This window comes from Salvelinus sp. IW2-2015, linkage group LG23 (genome assembly GCF_002910315.2).
Source record: "Salvelinus sp. IW2-2015 linkage group LG23, ASM291031v2, whole genome shotgun sequence".
Classification (NCBI taxonomy): Eukaryota; Metazoa; Chordata; class Actinopteri; order Salmoniformes; family Salmonidae; genus Salvelinus; species Salvelinus sp. IW2-2015.
Window position 1 is genome coordinate 38,916,649 of NC_036863.1, and position 24,653 is coordinate 38,941,301.

Below are 24,653 nucleotides of genomic sequence, written 5' to 3' on the forward strand. Positions count from 1 at the left end.
GCACACACACACGGCACGCACACGCACACGCACACGCACACCACGCACACACACACACACACACCGCGCAAAAGACATTCATAGAATCCTTCTGTTGGCTTCTTCTTTTCTAGACATGCTAAATGCACCTACCTGCATTAGGGATATAGGTTTCCTTCAGGGCCAATTGTAGTGGAGTGGAATAGTACAGGGTCTGACATTCCTCCTAGCCCCGGTCTGTCTCCCCCTACCTCTCTATGACCACTGAGACCTGCATCATCTCTGGAACATTTACAATGACCTGACACACTCACCTTGTTTCACACCACTTCCAGACGAGACACCCACCACCCTGAGACTCAACAAACACATGAGACTGACACGCACGCCACACGCACGCAGCAATGCACACACAACAAACAAAACACACACCACACACTCTGTGCGCCTGGCCTACATTAAGTCACTCTCAGTGCAGTAATGGCCAGGACACTCAGGCACTGTTTATTCCACTCAGCTTATAACCTGGAGGAGACCTGGCTCCCAAGTTAACTAATCAATGCTTCTTTTCAGTTTCCCATTAAATCGCACTTACACTCCCAACACAACACACACACACACGCACACATACACCACACACACACACAACCACACACACACACACCACACCACGCAACACAACACACACCACACACACACACACACACACAACCAACACACAACACCCGACACCACACACACACACACACCACACACACACACACACACCACCACACGCATACTGTAAATAAACATAGACACCACACCACACACTGTACAGATACACAACCAAACAAATATTATCTAACGCAAAAACAGAGGAGTATATCAAATAGCGCACATACATCCACCTACATACTCCTGTCCTCACAATCTACCTAGTCTCCTAACTCCAAAGACCAACTCCTCTCCCAACTACTTGCACTTACTTCTCCACACGATGCCTACTCCACACTTCAGTCCCGAAAGCTAACGCTCCCCACTACGCTCTGCCCATATTCCCCACCCTAGCCTTACCCACAACCAGTCCTGTTACCATTCTCCGAGTAATTCTCCCTCCATAACTGTAATAGTCCACCTAGGCACCCACAGTCCTCACTCACCTCCCAGAACTCACCAGCACTGCGCACCACATACGACACACCACACATACCTGATTCCATTCCTACTACTCCATGCTCCCCTGCCCGATCCCTGCCGCACTGTATCCATGTTCCAATTCCATAGTGACCTCCCCCTACCACACCTAAGCCCACTGTCCTGACAGTCCAATCCGATATGTACCGCCTCCTCTCCCACCCAATGCCTACACCTCCCACACATCAACACACCACTGCACTGTTCACCTCGCCAGACACACGACGGTAGCACTCCCGCCATGAAGCCCCTCCCACTGTCCATGTTCCATCAGTATCTCCCCCTGCCCTCCCACTGTCCTGTTCGCATCACCGAATATCTCCCCGTCGAGCGAGCCCACACAACACAACTGTCATGACTCACAAAGTAGACCGATGTACACAATCCTCCTTCTAATGCCCCTCTACCACACCACCGAGCAGACGTAAGGCACGCCTATACGTGTCCGGTTACACTCTCCATATCTCCCTGAGCCTCACTCGACTGTCCTGTTCCGATTCCGAATCGTCACAGCACCATCCACTCGCCCAAACATCATATGTTCCTCTCAGACCACACTCACTCTCCCGTGTGTGTGCGTGTGCATGTATGTGTGCGTGCGTGCGTGAGTGCGTGTGTGCATGTGTGTGTGCATGTGTGTGTGTGCATGTGTCAGGGTGAAAGGGACATATTGTTTTGTCACAGGGGCCTTGGTCACATTGGTAATCTGTGGTCTGAAAGCAGAAGTAATTCGTTTGCACCAACACATTATGCTATATATAGCTGTCATCTGCATGCATTGACGGCATAGGCATAACACATCGTTTATGGTAAATTATGCACTGTGGATGTAGTTCTTGTGGAGAACCTACATTAGTACATGTTCTATGGAAATACAGGACATGAGGTTTAAAAAAGGGTTAGGCATAGATGACCCCTGTGTTAGAGTGACCAAACATCTGTTGACTGCGCCTTTAAAGAGGCAACAGGTCTCTGGCCTTCCCACTGGAGAGGACAAAAGGAGTGATGTCTTCCTGCAATGTTAGTGTTAACCAATCTGTTCACAGAGACCCCCAGGATTGGACGTTACTCTTCCAGCCCAGCGCTATAGCACGCCAGATTCAACTAGTCAAATGACCAAGCCTTTGGTCAGGATTGAACCAGGGGTGTTAGTCGTCGCTGGCGTTGAGCTGGAAGATAAATGTGTAGTCCTGTGGGTCCCTGACGAGGCTCCTCCTTTTCAGGTTGTCCAACACTGTTGCTGTAGGTCTTAAACAGGTAACAACAGGTAGCATTCTCTCAACAGGTCCTTTCAGATAGCGCCTCTCCTTGGGTTTCATGTCATGAATATCTGACAATCTGCAAGAGCTGTTATGCCGGGATTCTATTTATGTTACCTTATAACTGTTTTTGAGTTGATGATACCATTCATAGTGCTTTCATCTGACCTTCCACTGAGACAATGACTGTAGTAGTATACAGTAGTAATCACATTTACATAGAAACTGTGTACAGAGAGCCTTTTACCGGCCAGAATCCCATTCCCACGTTGATCTGAATGGTCCACAAAACATTATGTGATGAGAGACGAAAGAGAACCCTATTACAATCAAGCTTACATTTATCCAGGATTAGTTAGCTTGAATTTATCCAGAGTTAGTTAGCTTGAATTTATCCAGAGTTAGTTAGCTTGAATTTATCCAGAGTTAGTTAGCTTGAATTTATCCAGCGGTTAGTTAACTTGATTTATCCAGGGTTAGTTAACTTGAATTTATGCAGGGGTTAGTTAGCCTTGTAATTTATCCAGGATTATGTTAGTTTGTAATTTATCCGGGAGCTTAGTCGTAGCTTGAATTGTATCCAGAGTTAGTTTAGCTTTGAATTTATCAGAGTTAGTTATAGCTTGGAATTTATCCAGAGTTTAGTTTAGCTTGATTTATGCCAGAGTTACGGTTAGCCTTGAAATTTATCTCCAGGCGTTACGTTTACGCTTGAATTTATCCAGAGTTAGTTTAGTTGGAATTTATCCCAGCGGTTAGTTACCTTGAATTTATCCAGGGTTAGTTAGCTTGAATATTATCCAGGGTCCAGTTAGCTGGAATTTATCCAGGCGTTAGTAGCTTGAATTTATCCAGGGTTAGCTTGAGCGTTGAATTATCCAGGGTTAGTTAGCTTAATTTATCCAGAAGTTAGTTAGCCTTGGAATTTATTTCCAGCAAGTTAGTTAGCTTGAAGTTAGTCAAGGCCACATTGCTATTTATCCAGAGTTAGTTTAGCTTGGAATTATCCAGGGTAGTTAGCTTTGAATTTACCGTTAAGCTATGAATTTACATCCAAAGGGGTTAGTTAGCTTGAATTATCAGCTTGGCCTAGCTTGGAATTTAGTTAGGCTTGAATTAACTATCCGAGGGTTAGATTAGCTTGAATTTATCCAGGGTTAGTCTCAGCATTGAATTTATGCCAGGAGTTAGTTAGCTTGGAATTTCATCCAGAGTTTAGTTAGCTTGAAGTTAGTCAAGGCCACTTTATCCAGTAACCTGTGGGAACTGAGGAAGTCTGTATGTGGTCCAAGCCCCTGTAGGGAGGCACCCCACTAATGCAGTCTCAACACTTCCCTGCTTGGGACACATGTTACAACATTTGATGAACCTTTAACCAACAGCCCTTCCAATAAAGGTATAATTCACCCAAATCATTAATTGGTTCATGAATTCATCTGTTTTTTGTTTTGTAGTCTATGGGTCAGAAGTGACTGTAACGACAATTAGGCTTTGTCACTTAAATACAATAATCAAGTATCCCCGGTGTTATAATCAAACCTAAGTCACATCAAATCACAGAAGAAAGGAGACTGTATCAGTCAAGGCCAGTGTTCGCAGGAGGAAGAGAGACCTATCGGCCTGACTATACTATGCAGGAGGCTGTACAGGAAGTTCATGACTGTATTACTGTAGGAAGATGTAATAGGTTATGACTGTACATGTAGAGCTGTAGGGAAGTTCAATGAAGACTGACACTGTAGGAGGCTGTATAGGGAGTTCATGACTGTACCACTGGTAGAGGCTGTATAGCGAGAAGTTCATGACTGTACACTGTAGGAGGCTGTATAGGAGAGTTCATGACTGTACACTGTAGGAGCTGTATAGGAGAGTTCATGACTGTACACATGTAGGAGGCTGTAATAGATGTTCACTGAGGACTGACAGCTGTAGGAGGCCGTTAGAGGGAGTTCATGAGGACTGACACTGTAGGAGCTGTAGAGGAGAGTTCATGACTGTACACTGTAGGAGCTGTATAGAGAGTTCATGAGGACTGACACTGTAGGAGGCTGTAAGAGAGATTCAGTGTACACTGTAGGAGGATGTACAGGAGATTCATGACTGTACACTGTAGGAGGATGTACAGGAGAGTTCATGACTGTACACTGTAGGAGGATGTTAGGAGAGTCATGACTGTATACTGTAGGAGGATGTATAGGAGAGTTCATGACTGTATACTGTAGGAGGCTGTATAGGAGAGTTCATGACTGTAACACTGTAGGAGGCTGTATAGGATAGTTCATGAGGTAACTGCACACATGTAGTAGCAGGTTAGAGGATAGTTCATGAGGCACTGACACTGTAAGGAGGCTGTACGAGCGATGAGTTCATGACTGTACCACTGTTAGGAGGCGTATAGGAGAGTTCAGAGGACTGACACTGTAGGAGGCTGTATAGGATAGTTCATGAGGACTGACACTGTAGGAGGCTGTATAGGAGAGTTCATGAGGACTGACACTGTAGGAGGCTGTATAGGAGAGTTCATGAGGACTGACACTGTAGGAGGCTGTAGAGGAGAGTTCATGAGGATGTGTGCAGCCATCCTTTAGAGGAACATGGCGACCTGACCATCAGGCAGCTAGCCAATGGACTATTCGATGGGGAATCCCGCCCCCTGCAGATGTTGTCATGGAAACGATCTGGCTCTTGTGGGGTTTCCTCTCTCGTCTGTGTGCTTGTTCACCCAATGCAGTGCAGAGCTGGGACGTGAAGTTCACCACTACACAATGCACTGCTGGGATACAAACATCACTGATACACAACGCAGCAGTGAGATGGGAAACACTATTACACAATGCCAACTCTCAATGTAGCTGTGGATTGTAGTTGGGTTGTTTTGTGGGTTCTATTTCAGAAAATGGGGGGGGGGGGGGTGTCGATGACTAAACAGAAACCTTTTAAAGATCCAGAGAAACGTTGAAAAACGTGCATTATTGATCATATATCCAAGCAGAGTCCCATGTGATGCGAGAGCTAGAAAGCAGTACTGCCAGAGCCCACTGAGGGTCAGGCCAGCCCCACGTATAGGCTGCTGTGACGGTGGCAGCTAGGGGCCACACTGTCTGTGGCTAGACATTGACTACATCATGGTATATGTCCATAACCAACACCATTATCCAGAGCCTCTTTCAACAGGCTATTAGTGTTTTGCATAATACTGTTTGGAAGGACTCTAGTTTCTTCTAATGGATAATGCATATGTTCTCTTGAATGTTTATTAAACAGTTAGCGATTATTTCCTTTGGGTTGTTGTGACTAACAGCTTGTGGCAGTATGCATCTATCAATGCAATCTTTACCTTGTTTGTCGCCATGTGTTTGTTTGGATATATCTGAGTATTTTTTATCAAAGTACTGCCTTCATAATGTTTGGTACACCGCAACCAAGGTCGCAGCTCTATTTCAGAGCAAAATATCCATGGAAACCKCGTTGTGAGGCCACAAAGCACAGCATGCTTCGTCATCTACACATAATAACGGATAATGCCGAAACAGATAGARCCACCAACATGTTCTCTCGCTCTCTGTGTCTCTCTCTCTCACACACACATACATGCATATATATATATATATATGTATATATATACATTTATTTATTTTTTCTACTTGTTTTTCTTTTCTACTTGTTGCTTTGTTCCATTCTATTATTTGTCGACGAATAATAACGTGGTTTTAATGTTTTATGAAACAGTGAGATTTCTTGTTGCAGACATTGAGATCTCTCAGATCTAAGTGTTTTGGTATTGATCGGATAAAGAGCCCCATGGAGTAACTTTGTTGTGTACACAATTGATTTGTTAGTTTATGAACCACTGTGGTCTCCCTGGATTGGCAGCAGGTAAAACTGAATCCAGGATATTTCACAGAAACTGGAAATGTTGAACTTCGTAGCCCACACATACAAATGTTATCGTTCGCCACACTTTACTTGACTGAATCTTATTACAGGGGGGAGACAAGGGTTTTTGGAATGACATGAAAAGAGTATTTTATCTTTGCACACCCTGTGCGTCTCGACGGTTGCATCTGTTCCATTTAACATTGACGTCATTCGAGAGCRTGGAGCCCCACGCCGCAGTCGGTCCTGAGATGAATGCACAATATTTAGTCCACCTGCTTCTCTCGCTCCACCTTGTGGACGCAGTCGGCCTGCACCTACCACTTGAACCGTTTGATTCCGATCAGTTCAGTGTTACGTGTGTGAGTGAGTAAGTGAGTGAGTGAGTGAGTGAGTGAGTGAGTGAGAGAGAGAGAGAGAGAGAGAGAGAGAGAGAGAGAGAGAGAGAGAGAGAGAGAGAGAGAGAGAGAGAGAGAGAGAGAGAGAGAGAGAGAGAGAGAGAGAGGGGGGATGGGGGCATATTAGGCCTAATCTGGACAATAATTCTTTACCGGAAGAGGTAGAGCCTATAGTCTTTCCTATGTGTTTTAGCTAGGCCTCTGCTAAGTGCTTTCTAAAGAGCATAGAATATGGAGGCTCTGTCATACAATGATACTAAGACCTTGGATGACCTTGTGTGTGTCTCTGCGGGTTTGATCATAAGCGTCTACTTTAGATTGTTTTAAGACGGGTCTTTCAGTGCTAACATACCGCCGCATGCTGACATAGGCCTASAGGTGTGACCGCATTTGCACGCTGAAAAGAGCGTGTTGCTGGCCACTGCTGTGTTGAAGCTTTATTCGCATTTCAGGACCATGGACAGTTCCTTGCAGACACTTTTCCATTGGTCCACGGGGGGGCGCCATTAGTACACCATTGGCACAATAGACATTGTATGATCGCTGCAGAGTTGGTGTGAGCGTGAGCAGCAGACAGTGTGAGGAGACTATGATGTGGAAACGTCAGCTCATGATAGTAAATAATTTACTGTATTCGCTTCTGTGCATGTTTTGATACAAGTAACCTATTCCGTCTAATATCAGTCGTGCATGATGTGTTATAATCGATAGCCTATGTCCGCGTGGGAGCCTATAGCATAACTGCTTTTGTCTTGCTTCACAGATGCAGACCCTATATGTTCCAATTAGAATTGCGCATGAAATCCAAACCTTACGGTGGAGAGAGAGAGGGGGGGGAGAGAGAGGGGAGAGAGAGAGCGAGAGAGAGAGAGGCCGATGTGGATGAAGACTTGTGCAAATCATGAATGATGGTGTTCTTGTAACACTTGAATAGGAGGAACATGAGGGATCAACAGCATTTCAACCTTAACATCTGTCCAGTGGCCAAGCTGCAATCCATAATTCATGTTCGTGAACGTAAAGTTATTTCTGAGTTGAACATCGGATTTCAACGTTGGGTAGCCTAGCACGTCTTCGGGTAGCCTACCAACCGTGCACAGCCTAGTCACCTGCCTCGACTACCGCTCTTCGACCCTCCCTCTTCTCCAGCATCGCGGCTCTGATGGTGGACGGGTGTAGTCTGGTATATGGGTGTTGAACTGATGTCTCCGCCTGTTAGGAATCTAAAGTGCCCCTCGCCGGTGATGTGTCAGTGTAAGGTCATCTGCAGCAACCGGACTCTCTCCCTGATGTTCGGTTGCAAGGTAAGCTTAGAACAGGTTCGGTGTAACAGTTGTTGTAGCGACGCTATTACGTCGACGGAGAGAGAACGCGAGGAGATGATGAGCTGACTTAAAAAGATGAATGAGATACCATAGTGCGCGCGCGTGTGTCGGTGTGTGTATTTGTGCGTAAGCCTGTTCCTAGTTTGTGTTCAAAGTGCTATACAAGCCTAAACCATTCTGTTGACACAATGAAATTGCTGACTGRGCATTGTGATCATTTCCCCAAAGATAACCCACTACCTTACATTTCGGTGACTGTTCGTGTTTTCACTTTCCCCATTATGATTTCCATCGCCGATTTTCTGGGGTTTTGAAATATGACCATCTGCTGGCAATATGTGTTACATGTGTTTCCTGGTGTTCCAGGCCTGCGCATATGGATCATTCACGCCTCATAATACAGTACGGTATGTTCAGATCAACACCGTGGTCAAGCGTGTCTGCATGCCGACATTTAGATGTTTMATTTCCATAGGCCATTTCCATGGAATATCGACCGGCATAGCCTATCTGAGCCAGCCAYGCATGTTACGTAGATGGTACCGTTTGATTATCTTCTAAAGACATGAACAACTCACATTATACTTCACAGTTGTGCTGTTCGAGACAATGGGCAGGGARTAAACCAGCGACAGCATTGTTCTGCTTTACCATACAGCTGTGTGGTCATGAGCTTTGTGTTTCTCTTCCCAACAAAGAGATACAGATATAGCTTGTTGTTCTTGTAATCTGAGAGTTGTTTGTGACCTTGGGATAAATCGCTAAAGGCGTTCACTTTGATAACACCCGTCAGTCCATATAGGATGCTAATTGGTAGGGGCTATGTCTATTGTGAATCACTAGTGTAAGGAATGGTTCCACTGCTAATTAAATCACTGCCATGGAGACCAGACTGTGTCTATATTGTCTGTATTAATGCCACCAGCCTTGGTAGGCAAAAGGTCTTTTGGAGTGAGTTCGTTGAAAAGGTCTTTAGAACGTCTGTAGAACCAGTAGATTTGTCCCCCAGTGGTGGGCGAGGCGTGTGTGTTTCCAGTTGGGCAACCACATCCTGTGTATAGAAGTTAAAGGCCCAATGCAGCTGCTTTTATCTCAATATCAAATCATTTCTGGGTGACAATTAAGTACCTTCTTGTTGTTTGTTTTTGCTTCAATTAAAATGGTCAAAACAAAGTTTCTCAAGCAAGAATTGTGCTAGAACTGTCTGAGTGAGGGGCCTAGTTGAATGAGCCTAATGGGAGGAATATGTCACCTGAAAAATAGCTGTYATTGGCAGAGAGGTTTGAAACTCTCTYCGTTATTGGTCTATTAACTTATACTGCCTGGTGMTGTCGYCAGGCAGGCCAAAACTCCATCCCGCCAAAAGCATTTTCAAACCGCTCTTACGCTAAAATGGCGTCATTGTTTTCATAATTTCACGGAGTTATTCCAACCTCGTAGTGTGGAAATATGTATGTCAAACACAGGGAAAKCACGTTTTTGACTTCACTGGTCCTTTAATGCTTTCTATAATGCTTTCAAAGACACGTACTAATAAGATTGGGGTTGTCATATGGCCTTATCTGTAGGTTTGATTGCCTCACCCACCCATTCACACCCCCCCCTCCCTCCCATTTTCAGGTGTTTCCGGCCTGACAGCTTGCTCTGTCTCCTTCCACATGGCATGGGATAGGTCTTCTGCCTGTTTTCCTCCCAGTCTGTTAGCTGTATCTAGCCAACCAATTCTTCTGTGACTCTGCCAAATGGCCATGCTGTGTCCACTAGCAAGGTGCCTAGGACTCCCTCCTTGATCTGGCCACAGTGMTCTGTGTGAAAGTGGGTTTCTCTCTGGCCCACCGATTGACGRGGCTGTCTCTGACGTGTACAGATCCTTGGGTTCCCCCATGAGACCCAGGAAGCACCTCCACTTCRCCTCCTCTCACCTCCCTTCAGCACCAGACACTACTGCCCACCTTCCCTCCCACCCTCAACACCATCCTGGTCCACACYCACACTCAAACAGACTCCACTCCAAAGCCACTACAAATAGCAATATGTCCCCTCCTCCCCTTCTACTCAGATCACCATGTGAACATGAGGCACTGGTGAGAATTGTTGGAGCGTACCAATCATTTGAAGTGTATTGAAAATCAAAATGGAAGTACTGACATGCACTTACTCAGAGACAGAGATTTTATATAAAAGGAGAGATAGTTGGCCAGCACTTGGTTTCAGTCTTAGCATGATTTATTGTTCTTCCTGTTTCACATGCTGGAAATAGGTCAATTTCCTGCCTACTTCCTGGGTACTACTGGACCAGGCTATTGTTCCACTGTGTGTGTTATGTTCCAATACTTTCTCTATACTGCTCAACTCCTAAGGTGATCTCCACGGTGATGATGTGCTGAATTAACCTCCGTGACGCACGTTCACCTCGCTACCTGGCAGTCATGATAGTGCTAGTCACTCCACTCTCATTGAAACCTCTGCTTTTCATGTGGAAGAGAGCGATCGAGGAAGTTCTGTCGTGCACTTTGCTGCGGTTTATTACTCCTATTGGTAGTATGTGTAAATATTCGACTTTCTAAAATGAAGTCAGCGGAGCACGTAAGAGATGTTTGTTTTTCCTAGACCCATCATCAAAACCTGAAAGCTGTGTTTAGCGTGACCTGGTTTGAGTTGCTGTTCTGGTTGAGAGGGGTGGGGGAGGTCTTTGAGGATAGCAGTTCAAGTTGAGGCTAACTCTCCCAGTCGTGAATGGTTAAAGACTGTTTCGACCCAACGTGGAGATCAATGCTCAGCACACCCAGGGAATTTACTCATGAGCTCTCTACCGGAACACTGCCCTGGTCAGTGGGCTATTCACAGGAACCCAAGGACCCGCTGTCACTCACTGCCAACCAGCCAATAACACAATCAATAAGCCTGTAATACTCCTCACCTGCCTGCCCCCACAAAGACTCAGATGGCCATGAGTCATATGAGTCAGATCCTGCAGTTCTCTGTAGGAATGTAAATCGGTGTTGTCTTGTAAGTGTTCAGTTTATTCAGAGAGTTCTATTCTGGGGCTATTGCACTTCAGACAGCTAGCTGGCTTAGTAGTTTCACTAACACACTTTCCCCTAGATCAAGCTGACCCATTTATTCTGCCGCTTGTGTTGTCTTCTGTTGGATTCAGTACTGGACCTCTTCCACACTGAATGATCTACTGTATCTACCATCATGCCCTGGAGCTGGGAATGGGCTGGCGTATTCAGCACAGTAACTGTATGATAGTAAAGAGAGGATATTGAATTGACCATCTTCCCTCTTCCCCCTCTCTCCTCTCTTCTCTCCTTCCCTCTCTTTCCCCACTCTTCTCTCTTCTGTTTTCTCCTTCCCTCTCTTTCCCCACTCTTCTCTCTTCYGTTTTCTCCTTCCCTCTCTTTCCCCACTCTCCTCTCTTCTGTTTTCTCCTTCCCTCTCTTTCCCCACTCTCCTCTCTTCTGTTTTCTCCTTCCCTCTCTTTACCCACTCTCCTCTCATCTGTTTTCTCCTTCCCTCTCTTTACCCACTCTCCTCTCATCTGTTCTCTCCTTCCTTCTCTTTCCCCAGTCTTCTCTCCTTCACACCCCACCCCTCTTCTCTCCTTCCCTCTCTCCCTGGTCTTTTCTGTCATTCCCGCTGGCTGGCTTGGCGTTACTCTTGCACAAGCCCATTACTGTGTAGACTTGCTGGGTTGAATCCCAGCCAATGGGTGGACAACTAAAACTAGAGATGCCAAAAGGTCAGTGGAACAAATGGAGTGAAGCCCTGGACTTATGTAAAGCCACATACACTAGAACATATGGTTCACATTCTCTTAATAACCCCAAATGATTCCAAATGTCTTTTTTGTCTTGATGTTTTGTCTGTGTAATCTCTTTATGGAGATGACCGGTAGTGATTGAACTGAGAGCTGTTGTGTTGTGTGTAGGCTGTCTCGGCCTGCCCAGCAGCTGTCCTGGATACACTGTCCCTTAAGACCACACATGAGAGATTTAATCGATTGAATTATCTTCCATTATCTTAAGTTGAGAGTAAGCATTAATTGGTATACAATTACGTTAAATCTAACTAGCAGTGCGTGTTACTGTAACTATCATGACACAAGGCGAGACCCAGATGCAGACACATGAGGCAGATGGTTGGAGTCTTACAATGCTTATTAATCCAAAAGGAGTTAGGCAAGAGAATRGTCGTGGACAGGCAAAAAGGTCAAAACCAGATCAGAGTCAAATAGGTACAGAGTGGCAGACAGGCTCGTAGTCAGAGCAAGCAGAATGGTCAGGCAGGCAGGTACAGAGTCCAGAAACAGGCAAGGGTCAAAACTGGGAGGACTAGAAAAAGGAGAATAGCAAAAAGCAGGAGAACGGGAAAAACGCTGGTTGACTTGGAAAAACTTACAAGACGAACTGGCACAGAGAGACAGGAAACACAGGGATTAAATACACTGGGGGGAAATCAGCGACACCTGGAGGCGGTGGAGACAATAACAAGGACAGGTGTAACAGATCAGGGCGTGACAGTAACATACGTTGTCACATCCAAAGTAGATCGATTTTCTTGTCTACCTCCACTCCTCTGATAAAAAAAGAAGGAACGTTTTCTAAAATGTTTACTCTCCGCATTTCTCTTTGTCTCTGTTAGCATCTGTTGTTGGAGGAGTCTTGAAACACATTGTCATCACCTCTCTCCTCCTCGCTCTCTCCTCCACCCCTCCCACTTTTGTCCTTGTTCTCCCTTTCCCCCTCTATCTTGACCCTCTCCCATTTCTCATTATCCCTCTCTCAAACCCCGCCCCCCCTCTCTTTCTCATTTATTCTCTTCCATCTCTCAAACCCCCTTCTCTTCCCTCTCTTTCTCATTTCTCCTCGTCCTTCTCTCAAACCCCCGCCCCCCTCTCTTTCTCATTTCTCCCCTTCCCTCTCTCAACCCCCCTCCCCCTCTCTTTCTTATTTATTCTTGTCCCTCTCTCAAACCCCCTCCCCCCTCTCTTTCTCATTTCTCATTTCTCCTCTTCCCTCTCTCAAACCCCCTCTTTCTCATTTCTCATTTCTCCTCTTCCCTCTCTCAAACCCCCCTCTTTCTCGTTTCTCCTCTTCCCCATCTCAAACCCCCTCCCCCCTCTCTTTCTCATTTCTCCTCTTCCCTCTTCCCTCTCTCAAACCCCCTCCCCCCTCTTTCTAATTTCTCCGCTTCCCTCTCTCAAACCCCTCCCCCTCTCTTTCTCATATCTCCTCTTCCCTCTATGAAACTCTCTCCCCCTTATCCCCCTACCCATCTCTCCCCATCTCTCTTCCTCTCATCTCTCTCCCACTCTCTCTCCCTGTGTGTTTTGTGGTCTTGCTGTCTCAGTGTAATGTGATCCAGCAGCAGTGCTGACTGCCCCCTGCTCTGGCATGGCAACGCACTCTCTGCTCTGCTCTGGTTGCTAGGCAGCTGATCTGAGACCAGTCCTCTCCTCAGTGCACCTCCCTTGCCGACCCGTCTGGCTGCTTCCAAAAAGAGCAGAGGGGATGGTAGCACCGTGACACCAATCCTAATGCCACACTCAATCTCAGGCCACCAGGCAGGCAGGGGACACTCAGTTAACCCCTCGAATCTTCTAGGTTCTGAGAGGATAGGTCGAGGCTCATCTGACGGCAGTACGGCAGACTTTAGTGTAAGTGTACACAGCCAGGGAGTTGGGCTAGTCAGGAGTTAGCTGTGGACTGGTTATACAAACATAAACAATAACCCTTAGGTCGCTCCTGCAGATTTGCTTTATGATGCCTTCTTGGGCTGTGTTTGTGTTAAAACATCGCATGCACTTTTGCAGCTCTGTGTCATTACCTGAGTGTAGGCCACAGTGTGTGGCCAGCGCAGTGGGCTAGTTGTTGGGAGGTTGCCCAGGTGTTGGAGGTCAGTAGGGTAGGAGCTATGGTTATTGGTTAGTAACAGAGTGTTATCTTGCTGGGTAGGTAGGTGTCATGTGCTGCTCTGGTGTTGCTCCATTTGGTGGCGGAAGATAATGGTCTTAGATTTACTTCACAGTGGCCCCATTTAGGGCCCCATTTAGGGCCCCATTTTAGGGCCCCATTTAGGGCCCCATTTTCTGTCCGAAAACAGCCTTCAGATGCACTTGTGGGTTTGCTACAACAGTTTTTGTTATTTTTGGGCATAAACGGAACCACGTTGGAGCCGCCCGGCCTCCTTTAGGGGACGGAGTTAAAAACACATCGCTAAGGCCCTTTCTTGGTTGGTGCATTAAAAGTGTAACAACCACAGAAGCACAGAAAGTTGACATGGATATGAGTTACATTTTGCTGAGATGTAGGCTCTGTTTTGTCCCACAGGCACAGTGTCTGCATTGAAATGATAACTGTTGTTAACACGATCTACCCCTGATATGTGATACCTAATAGCATTAACCCCCCTCTCTCCTTCTCTCTCTTCCTCCCCCACGTCTCTCTCTCCTTCTCTCTCGTCCTCTCTCTATCCCTCTGTAGAAGTACCGGTACCAGGATGAGGAGACGCCCCCCTTGGAGCACAGTCCAGCCCATCTGGGTCAAGGGAAAAGCGCTGAAATGCTTCACATGAGTGACAAGAACCTCGCCGCCATGGAGGCAATGCATGGCTACACGCCACACACACACATCTCCCCTATCAAGGTAGGACACACACGCACACATTTTTATAACTACACACTACACACATACATCTCCCCTTTAAAGAAGGACACACAGACAATCACAAGTGAACACATCCCCCAATGCATGGTACCACCCACACACAAACACTACTGTCACACTGGGCGCACATACAAGGTGTTACTTACAAAAATAGCCTACATCTCACCCAGCAGGATCAACTAACTGTGTGTCATACAACAACACATCCATGTCGGACAGTTTGACTCTCTGCTCTCTTCCGTCTCTCTGCTCTGGGAGAGATGTAGCCCGTAGATCCATCTCTCTGCTCTGGGAGAGATGTAGCCCGTAGATCCGTCTCTCTGCTCTGGGAGAGATGTAGCCCGTAGATCCATCTCTCTGCTCTGGGAGAGATGTAGCCCGTAGATCCGTCTCTCTGCTCTGGGAGAGATGTAGCCCGTAGATCCGTCTCTCTGCTCTGGGAGAGATGTAGCCCGTAGATCCATCTCTCTGCTCTGGGAGAGATGTAGCCCGTAGATCCATCCCACTTGCTTACAGCTCCACTAGGGCCGCACAGGCTTCCTGTGTAGATTAAGACATCGCGGGGGCTGCTGCGAGATATGGCTCAGGAAAACATACCTGTCTTAATCTACACAGGAAGCCCGTCTGACCCTAGTGCAACTGTAAGCAAGCGGGTCGGAACTGTGGCCAGGGAGAGATTGTGAGAGCTAAGCTCCAAGACAAGGAGAATATAGAGGCTACAGTAAAGCTCATGGGCATGCAGCCAAAGKACACTACTGACATGAGTTCAAACGTGAACACAGTCACCTTACAGTACATWAATACTACAGCACATTAATGGGTGTATATGGGTGATTCTACAGAAGTGGTGCAAGTTTCAGTCCCACCCCAAAAAAACTATTAAAATAAACAGTTAGGTCTTCAAACGTAGGACATTTATTTATATCATGATATGTTCTAATTCAATCCCAAGGCAATAACAAACATATTGTTTAATTAATATTGTCAAAATCATTGTACCTGTTAAACTCTGAGCGATTGTTTTGGACCGGGTCCGGCGGTTTTTGGGTGGTAACCCCCCCCCCCCATTTTTTGGTTCAAAAGTTTGAAAGTGAGATATCATTTGAAAGCTATAGTACTTGTCTTTTTGGAAATTGAACTCAAATCTTACTGCTGGCATTGTCATAAAATCTCCCTCCCCCAACACCCCTCCCCATAAAATACAGAAATCATGCGCTATGGTCATGTTCATAGAGTTTGCAATGTAGTTCAAGTCACCAAAAGTGCAAACATTTAGTAAGCAGTGAAAAGGGTACACCCTGACGGTCATTGTAAAGCAATGCATTTCCTTCTCCGTCCACATTACCTTGCATGCATCTGCCACATACACCGTCGATCTAGCTTATCGTTTGCAATAGTTAAAGTGAATGGGAAAAGAAGTTTGAAGTTTGCCTGATTTCAACAACAAAAATAACACCATAACTTGACAGCCCTGGTTGCTAAGGTCCTTTTAAGATGTCAGGCTTGAAATTTGACCAGTGTGAYTCACTACCCAGTTGGCCAAGAGACGTCATGTGATCTCCTACTGCCATCTAGTGGACGAACTGGGAATCAGACAGGGGATATATTTACATCAATGGATAGGTAGACTGAAGCTCTCGACCTCATATGTATGTCMTTCCTGTAAGACACGTTGCACAATCAATGTTCCTATGGGAATATGCGCATGTTTAGAGCACCACAATAAGGCTTTCAACATGGCACGTCATAGGATGCCACCTTTCCAACAAGTCAGTTTGTCAAATTTCTGCCCTGCTAGAGCTGGCCTGGTCAACTGTAAGTGCTGTTATTGTGAAGTGGAAACGTCTAGGAGAAACAACGCCTCAGCCGGGAAGTGGTAGCCACATGAGCTCACAGTGCGTAGCGCATAAAAATTGTCTGTCCTCGGTTGTAACATAGAGATCGAGTTCCAAACTGCCTCTGGAAGCAACATCTTCAGGAAAAAGTGTMGAGAATTGAGATGCATAGCCAGCAGAAGGGGCTCCAACCAGCCCAAACATTGACATCTATTTGACCAAACCATAGATGTCTATAATGTGCTATACTGTGCACTTCTGTACTGTACTGTGCTCTACTCTACTGTACTATACTGTATAGAGTGAGGCAGGTAGCCTAGCAGTTAAGAGCATTGGGCCAGTAAAGGAAAGGTCGCTGGTTCGAATCCCCGAGCCGACTAGGTWAAAAATATGTCGATGTGCCCTTGAGCAAGGCACTTAACAMGAATCGCTCCTGTATGTYRCTCTGGATAACAGCTTCTGCTAAATGACTAAAATGTAAATGTGCTGTACWGTACTCGAGTTTACTCTACTTGAGTTTCTTACAATTGAAGAAAGGGCCCCTGGACTATTGCCTTGACCTTGTCATGGTTTCAACTCACTGCGTCTGGATCTGGGGACCAATGTCCTGGTATTAATCTTGGTCTAGGCTCCTGGATATTACATTAGTGTTTGGTTTACAAACCATAGGCAACCCAATTTGAAGAAGACAAAGCTCTCTGATCATTGGCTGATCACTCCCAACCCATAGGAATCCCCACCCAKTTGACTACTTTTAAATGGTGGAAGCCCTCAATGGCAATAGCTATACTTAAACGAGTTGTACCCATACAGAGTCCTCTATTTATGATTGACACTTGACACCGAAACGCCTGTATTTTGCCAAAATAATGCTAGGTGTTTAAACATCTGACAATGTAATTAATTAGATGCATAAGTCATTCAATCAATCAACAAGTTTCAGATTCCTACAGTCAACACTGAACATTTTACAGAGAACAATAGAGATGATATTTATCTGAATTAAATTATAAGGTTTTGAAAATCTGTTTAAAAATCATGTTTTTACTATTTTGTGAATTTGGTATGCAAATAMAATTTATTAAATGAATCTGTAATAGGTTAATCAAAATGATCACTACTGTGCATGATTCTCCCTTTACTGCAACTTTGTCACAGTTTCAGTAGTGACACATTTAGTGGGGTGGTAAGGAATTCAGGTAAAATGTCAAATATGCAACACTAACAGTGTGTGTGTGAATTATATGACATACAGTATGTTGGAAGACTTGTGCTGGACGTTTGGGAGAAATAGGTTAAAAAATACTTCGAACACCCAATTTGCACCACTTCTGTAGAATGACCCATATGCACAGACACAAGCACACACATGAATACACACCCCAATGATATTTCCATTGTTGAAGGGATACCAGGCTCGTCCTCTCTGATCTATACAGAACTGTCTATTTCTATCACTCTACATCTTTTCCTGTCCTTCTCTCCCTCAGTGCATTCTCTTGGGAAACATGCATTTACGTTTGTCTATGTTTCTGTAACCAACGTTCACAGTTTGTCAGTGTGTCTCAGTCAGTCCGTGTGTTGGATTTCATTTGTGTACTGTGACATGAATGATATGACATATGATATATGATATGATATAATATATTCAGCCTTTCCCTGGACTTATTTTGATCCAGTGGGCAGGAGGGTAGAGTCAAGGACCGTGAAAACGATCGCAAACCGTATAAGGTTACTTGAGGGAAAGATCATTATGACTTCACCGAGAATGTCTACGATGTCATATTTGGACCTTTGCAATATGACGTCACCGAAACATCATCAGCCCAGTTGAATCGTCCTACACTCCCTGTCCACAGGGCCTAAGGGGACTTGATGTCTCTTTTTTTAAACTTCTCTGTATATGCTGCTCGTATCAAACGCCCCTCAGTGGGACTGTCTGGTTAGTATAGATTTAGGCTGGATTTGATTACCACTGATTCAGGTTGTGGTGTTCCCGATAATACGTCACATGCATTTGATGGTTACCTCTACGCTGTGACCAATCAAATCCAATACCATTTGATTGGTCCCGTACACATATTTTGTAGATGTTATTGCGGGGTTATAGAGAAACGCTTATGTTTCTAGCTCCAACAGTGCAGGGTCTACCTAACAATAGAAAATGATACACGCAAATCGCACCAAAAAATAAAAGAAAGGTATGAAGAAAGATATGAATATTAGAACGAGCAATGTCAGAGTGCGGAATATGAATATATATGTATATGATGGTGTACAGTATGTAGACATTATGGACAGTATATGAATAGAATAGAATAGTATATGAATAGGTGTGTACAGCAGTAGTTACAGTGCATTCGGAAAGTATTCAGACCCCTTCCCTTTTTCCACATTTTGTTACGTTACAGCCGTATTCTAAAATTGATTGAGTAAATTTTTTCCCTCATCAATCTACACACACAACACCCCATAATGACAAAGCGAAAAGCAGGTTTTAAGAATTCTTTGCAAAAGTATTCAGACTCTTTGCTATGAAACTTGAAATTGGGCTCAGGTGCATCCTGTTTCCATTGATCATCCGTGAGATTTTTCTACAACTTGGAGTCCACCTGTGGTAAATTCAATTGACTGGACATGATTTGGAAAGGCACATACCTGTCTATATAAGGTCCCACAGTTGACAGTGCATGTCAGAGCAAAAACCAAGCCATGAGGTCGAAGGAATTGTCCGTAGAGCTCCGAGACAGGATTGTGTCGAGGCACAGATCTGGGGAAGGGTACAAAAACATTTCTGCAGCATTGAAGGTCCTCAAGAACACAGTGGCCTTCATCATTCTTAAATGGAAGAAGTTTGGAACCACCAAGACTCTTCCTAGAGCTGGTTGCCCAGCCAAACTGAGCAATCAGGGAAGAAGGGSCTTGGTCAGGGAGGTGACCAAGAACCATATGATCACTCTGACAGAGCTCCAGAGTTCCTCTGTGGCGATGGGAGAACCTYCCAGAAGGACAACCATCTCTGCAGCACTCCACCAATCAGGTCTTTATGGTAGAGTGGCCAGACGGAAGCCACTCCTCAGCGGCAGGGACTGGGAGACTAGTCAGGATTGAGGGAAAGATGAATGGAGCAAAGTACAGAGAGATCCTTGCTGAAAACCTGCTACAGAGCGCTCAGGACCTCAGACTAGGGTGAAGGTTCACCTTCYAACAGGACAACGACCCTAAACAAACAGCCAAGACAATGCAGGAGTCACTTCGGGACAAGTCTCTGAATGTCCTTGAGTGGCCTAGTCAGAGCCCGGACTTGAACCCGATCGAGTATCTCTGGAGAGACCTGAAAATAGCTTTGCAACAATGCTCTCCATTCAACATGACAGAACTTGAGAGGATCTGCAGAATGGGAGAATTTCCCCAAATACAGGTGTGCCAAGCTTGTAGCATCATTTCCAAGACTCGAGGCTGTAATCACTGCCAAAGGTGCTTCAACAAAGTACTGAGTAAAGGGTCTGAATACCTATGTAAATGTAATATTTCAGTTTTAGATTTTTTTATACATTTGCAAAAAATATATAGAAAACGTTATTTGCTTTGTCATTATGGGATGTTGTGTGTAGATTGATGAGGAACACATTTTTTATTTTTTTATTGAGAATAAGGCTGTAACGTAACAAAATGTGGAAAAGGGGTCTGAATACTTTCCGAATGTTAATGTATAGTGGATGAGCCTTGACTAGAATACAGTATATACAAATGAAGTGGGTAAACAGTATGTAAACTTTCTTAAATTGACCAGTGTTCAATGACGATTTACAGTGACTTCTGAAAATATTCACACCCCTTGACTTACARTCTCAGTTCAAAATGTATTAAATATAAACAATTCTCACCCATCTTCACACAATACCCCATAATGACAAATTGAAAACATATTTTTAAACATTTGTGCACATTTCTTGAAAATGAAATACAGAAATATTTAATTTACATAAGTATTCACACCCGAATCAATTATTTGTATACACATCTTTGGCAGCAATTACAGCTGTCTTTCTGGATCTGGTCTCTAAGAGCTTTCCAYACCTGGATTGTGCAACATTTGCCCATTATTCTTTTCAATATTCTTCAAGCTCTGTCACATTTGTTGTTGATCATTGCTAGACATCCATTTTCAGGTCTTGCCATTGATTTTCAAGTAGATTTAAGTCAGGTTTTCCTCYTGGATTTTGCCAGTGTTTAACTCCATTCCATTTCTTTTTTATCCYGAAAAACTCCCCAGGCCCTAAACGATTACAAGCATATCCATAACATGATGCAGCCACCACTATGCTTGAAAATATGGAGAGTGGTACTTAGTAATGTGTTGTAATGGATTTGCCCCAAACATAACACTTTGTGTTCGGGACAAAAAGTGAATTGCTTTGCCACATTTTTTGCAGTTTTACTGCAAACARGATGCATGTTTTGGAATATTTTTATTCTGTACAGGCTTCCTTCTTTTCACTCTGTCAATTAGGTTACCATTGTGGTGTTACTAAAATCAGTAACTACATCCTCAGTTTTCTYCTATCACAGCCATTCAACTCTCTAACTGTTTTAAAGTGACCATTGGCCTTGTGAAATCCCTGACTGGTTTCTATCCTCTCCGGAAACTGAGTTAGGAAGGACGCTTGTGATTTTGTAGTGTCTGGGTGGTATATTGATACACCATCCAAAGTGTAATTAATAACTTCACCATGCTCAAAGGGATATTCAATGTCTGCTTTTCATTTACCAATAGGTGCCCTTCTTTGCGAGGCATTGGAGAACCTCCTTGGTCTTTGTCGTTGAATCTGTGTTTGAAATTCACTGCTCGACTGAGGGACCTTATAGATAATTGTATGTGTGGGGTACAGAGATGATTTAGTCATAAAAAAAATTACGTTAAACATGCAACTTCTGTGAGTTGTTAAGCACATTTTTACTCCTGAACCTATTTAGGCTTGCCATAACAACGGGGTTGAATACTTATTGACTCAAGACATTTCAGCTATACTTTTTTATTAATATATATATATATATTTTTTAAACATAATTCCACTTTGACCTTATGGGCTATTGTGTGTAGGCCAGTGACAAAAAAATCGCAATTGAATCCATTTTAAATTCATGCTGTAACACAACAAAATATGAACAAAATCAAGGGGTGTGAATACTTTCTTAGGGCACAAGTCTCTATGGTGCAGGGCTGAGCACCGGGTGATGGCTGGCTAGTAACAGTAACTAAAGTTCGTGGCAGTGTACTTGGCAGAGGCCTGCTGGTAATGACTATTTAACAGTCTTTTGGCCTGGAGATAGAAGCTGTTTTTCAGTCTCTCAGTCCCAGCTTTGATGCACCTGTTCTGTCGCTGCCTTCTAGATGGTAGCGGGGTGGACAGGCCATGCCTCGGGTGGCTGAGGTCCTTGATGATCTTCTTGGCCTTCCTGTGACACCGGGGGCACAAAGTGGTGCAGGTGCGAGGTTACTGAACCTGCACCACTTTGGAATACTGCCCTACTTTGTTGCCTTCACTTTGAGACTGTTAGATCCGTTATCAAGGTCTCATTTGCCCCCTCATGTGTTAAGAAAGAGGAACAGCAACTACATTTCTGCACTGGAGAAACTGAAATTACTTCAGGCGAAATGTTCTGTTTGTTGACATCAAAAACAATTACAAGTCTKGCTTTAATGGTACAATAATCATCAGTGGTCCTCAATGTTTATTTTAAAATGGATAACTCCGGTCCTAGTTGCTGATTGGACGAGGAGAGATCAAGCCGTTATACAGTTTATAATATGGAGTGCTACACCCCATGGCAGGAATAATGATGGTGACTGCAGATTTTTTGTGTTTTTATTTAATATTATTTTTGCACAAAACCTGATTGCATTTCCACGTCCATGTCCCGATTCCATTCTTGTTTCTCGCCTTCTTATCGTCTGTCTTTCCCTCTCTTTCCTACCACTCTGCCTTGTTTGAACAAACAATACTAACCCCCTTCTATTCCAGTTGAATAATTGTATAATCCTTCCTTTGTTTACTTACGTCACTCCTCCTCCTCCTGGTTTGGGTTGTGCACTTCTCTCTGTATGTTACCTGCTTACCACTCTGCAATATAACCTCTCAGTGTATTACCTTATTATTACTCACCGCCCATTTATACTATTTTATCCCGACTCGCTTTCTTTGCTGTGCTATTACCGATTCCTCTCAGTTCACCCCCTTCCTTGTTTCTTACTTCCTCGCCAGTAGTTACCCCTCCTCTTTACCCCTCTCCTGCTCTACTCTAGTTACCCCCTCCCGTTTACCCCTTCTCCTCCTCTAGTTACCCTTTACCCTCCTCTGTTGTTTTGCAGCCGGTGTTGATGTCGTCAGGCCACAATCCTATGTACACCTCTGCTGTTTCAACACTGGTAAGAGCACAGCACCACCTGATGCTCACAGCGCTTCTGTTCTATCCTCACCATCATCATCATCATCATCATCATCATCATCATCGCAGTGGCTTTCTTACATCTTTACTAGTCATGTATTGTGACATCATTTTGAGTCCTGCAAGTCGAGCTTGGTTGTATTATCACAGTTTACTGTCTGTTGCGATAATGAGGTCATCTTCGCTGTGGTCATATTGCTCATCTGTGACTTGTGATTAGGAATTCAAATACTAGAATGTACATTAACCTTGATATGATGGTCCAAAGATCAGCCATGTTGGGCAGGGAGTTGTTCAACCATGGTTTGCCAGTGCTGTGTTAAGATATTGTGTAAGACGATGACTGTGAAGGATTTATCTGCACTGTATGTATGTTAATTAGCTAGCCAGCCAGTTTTGAAGGAATGATTCCATTCATTTTTCACATTAACTGCCAGTATGCAAACATTCCATTTCAACAATGAAGTCAATGCACAACCAAACTCTGGCTGGAATCAGTTGATGATAGGACTTAGACAAGTTGTAAATGCAACAAGTACTGCTATTGTATCAGATAATAGCACTGACAGCTTTCCAAGAAAACTACATCTGTAACTCAGCAGGTTAGTGCGGTAATTTACTCAGCAGGTTAGGGTAATTTCCTCAGCAGGTTTAGGATTCATTTATCAGCAGGTAGGATCATTTACTCAGCAGGTTAGGAATCAATTACTCAGCAGGTTAGGGTAATTTATCTCAGCAGGTTAGGGTAATTTACTCAGCAGGTTAGATCATTACTCAGCAGTGTTAGGATAAGTTACTCAGCAGGTTAGGGTAATTTAGCTCAGCAGGTTAGGAAATTCTCACATTAGGGTAATTTACTCAGCAGGTTAGGTAATTTACTCAGCAGGTTAGGATTCATATACTCAGCAGTTAGGGTAATTTACTCAGCAGGTTAGGATCATTACTCAGCAGGTTAGGGTAATTTACTCAGCAAGTTAGGTAATTACTCAGCAGTAGGTAATTTACTCAGGCAGGTTAGTTAATTTACTCAGCAGGTTAGGATCATTTACAGCAGCAGGTTAGTCATTTACTCAGCAGGTTAGGGTAATTTACTCAGCAGGTTAGGATCATTCTCAGCAGTTAGGATCATTTACCCAGCAGGTTAGGATCATTTACTCAGCAGTTAGGATCATTTACTCAGCCAGTGTTAGGTTAATTTACTCAGCGCAGGTTAGGATCATTTACTCAGCAGGTTAGGTAATTTACACAGCAGGTAGTCATTTACTCAGGCAGGTTAGGGTAATTTACTCAGCAGGTTAGAGCATTTACTCAGCAGGTTAGGATCATTTACTCAGCAGTTAGGATCATTTACTCAGCAGGTTAGGATCATTACTCAGCAGGTTAGGGTAATTTACTCAGCAGGTTAGGGTCATTTACTCAGCAGGTTGGGGTAATTTACTCAGCAGGTTAGGTAATTTTACTCAGCAGGTTAGGGTAATTTACTCAGCAGGTTAGGGTAATTTACTCAGCAGGTTAGGATCATTTTACTCCAGCAGGTTAGGGTAATTTACTCAGAAGAGTTAGGGTAATTTACTCAGCAGGTAGGGTAATTTACTCAGCAGTTAGAATAATTTACTCAGCAGGTTGGGTAATTACTCAGCAGGTTAGGGTAATTTACTTCAGAAGGTTAGGATTAATAACGTGG

At 44.3% G+C, this 24,653-nt stretch overlaps 1 protein-coding gene across 1 annotated transcript in view; it reads left to right on the top strand.

Annotated features, from left to right (window-relative positions):
- The first annotated feature begins 7,564 nt into the window (after positions 1-7,564).
- The window catches only part of LOC111950959 (disks large homolog 4-like), an 81,264-nt gene continuing 64,175 nt past the window's right edge, over positions 7,565-24,653 (top strand). Inside the window, exons 1-3 of the mRNA XM_070434529.1 lie at positions 7,565-7,992; positions 14,502-14,663; positions 22,893-22,949. Coding sequence (XP_070290630.1) covers positions 7,876-7,992; positions 14,502-14,663; positions 22,893-22,949 — 336 coding nt within the window. The 5' untranslated portion in view covers positions 7,565-7,875. The remainder of the gene's footprint in view (positions 7,993-14,501; positions 14,664-22,892; positions 22,950-24,653) is intronic.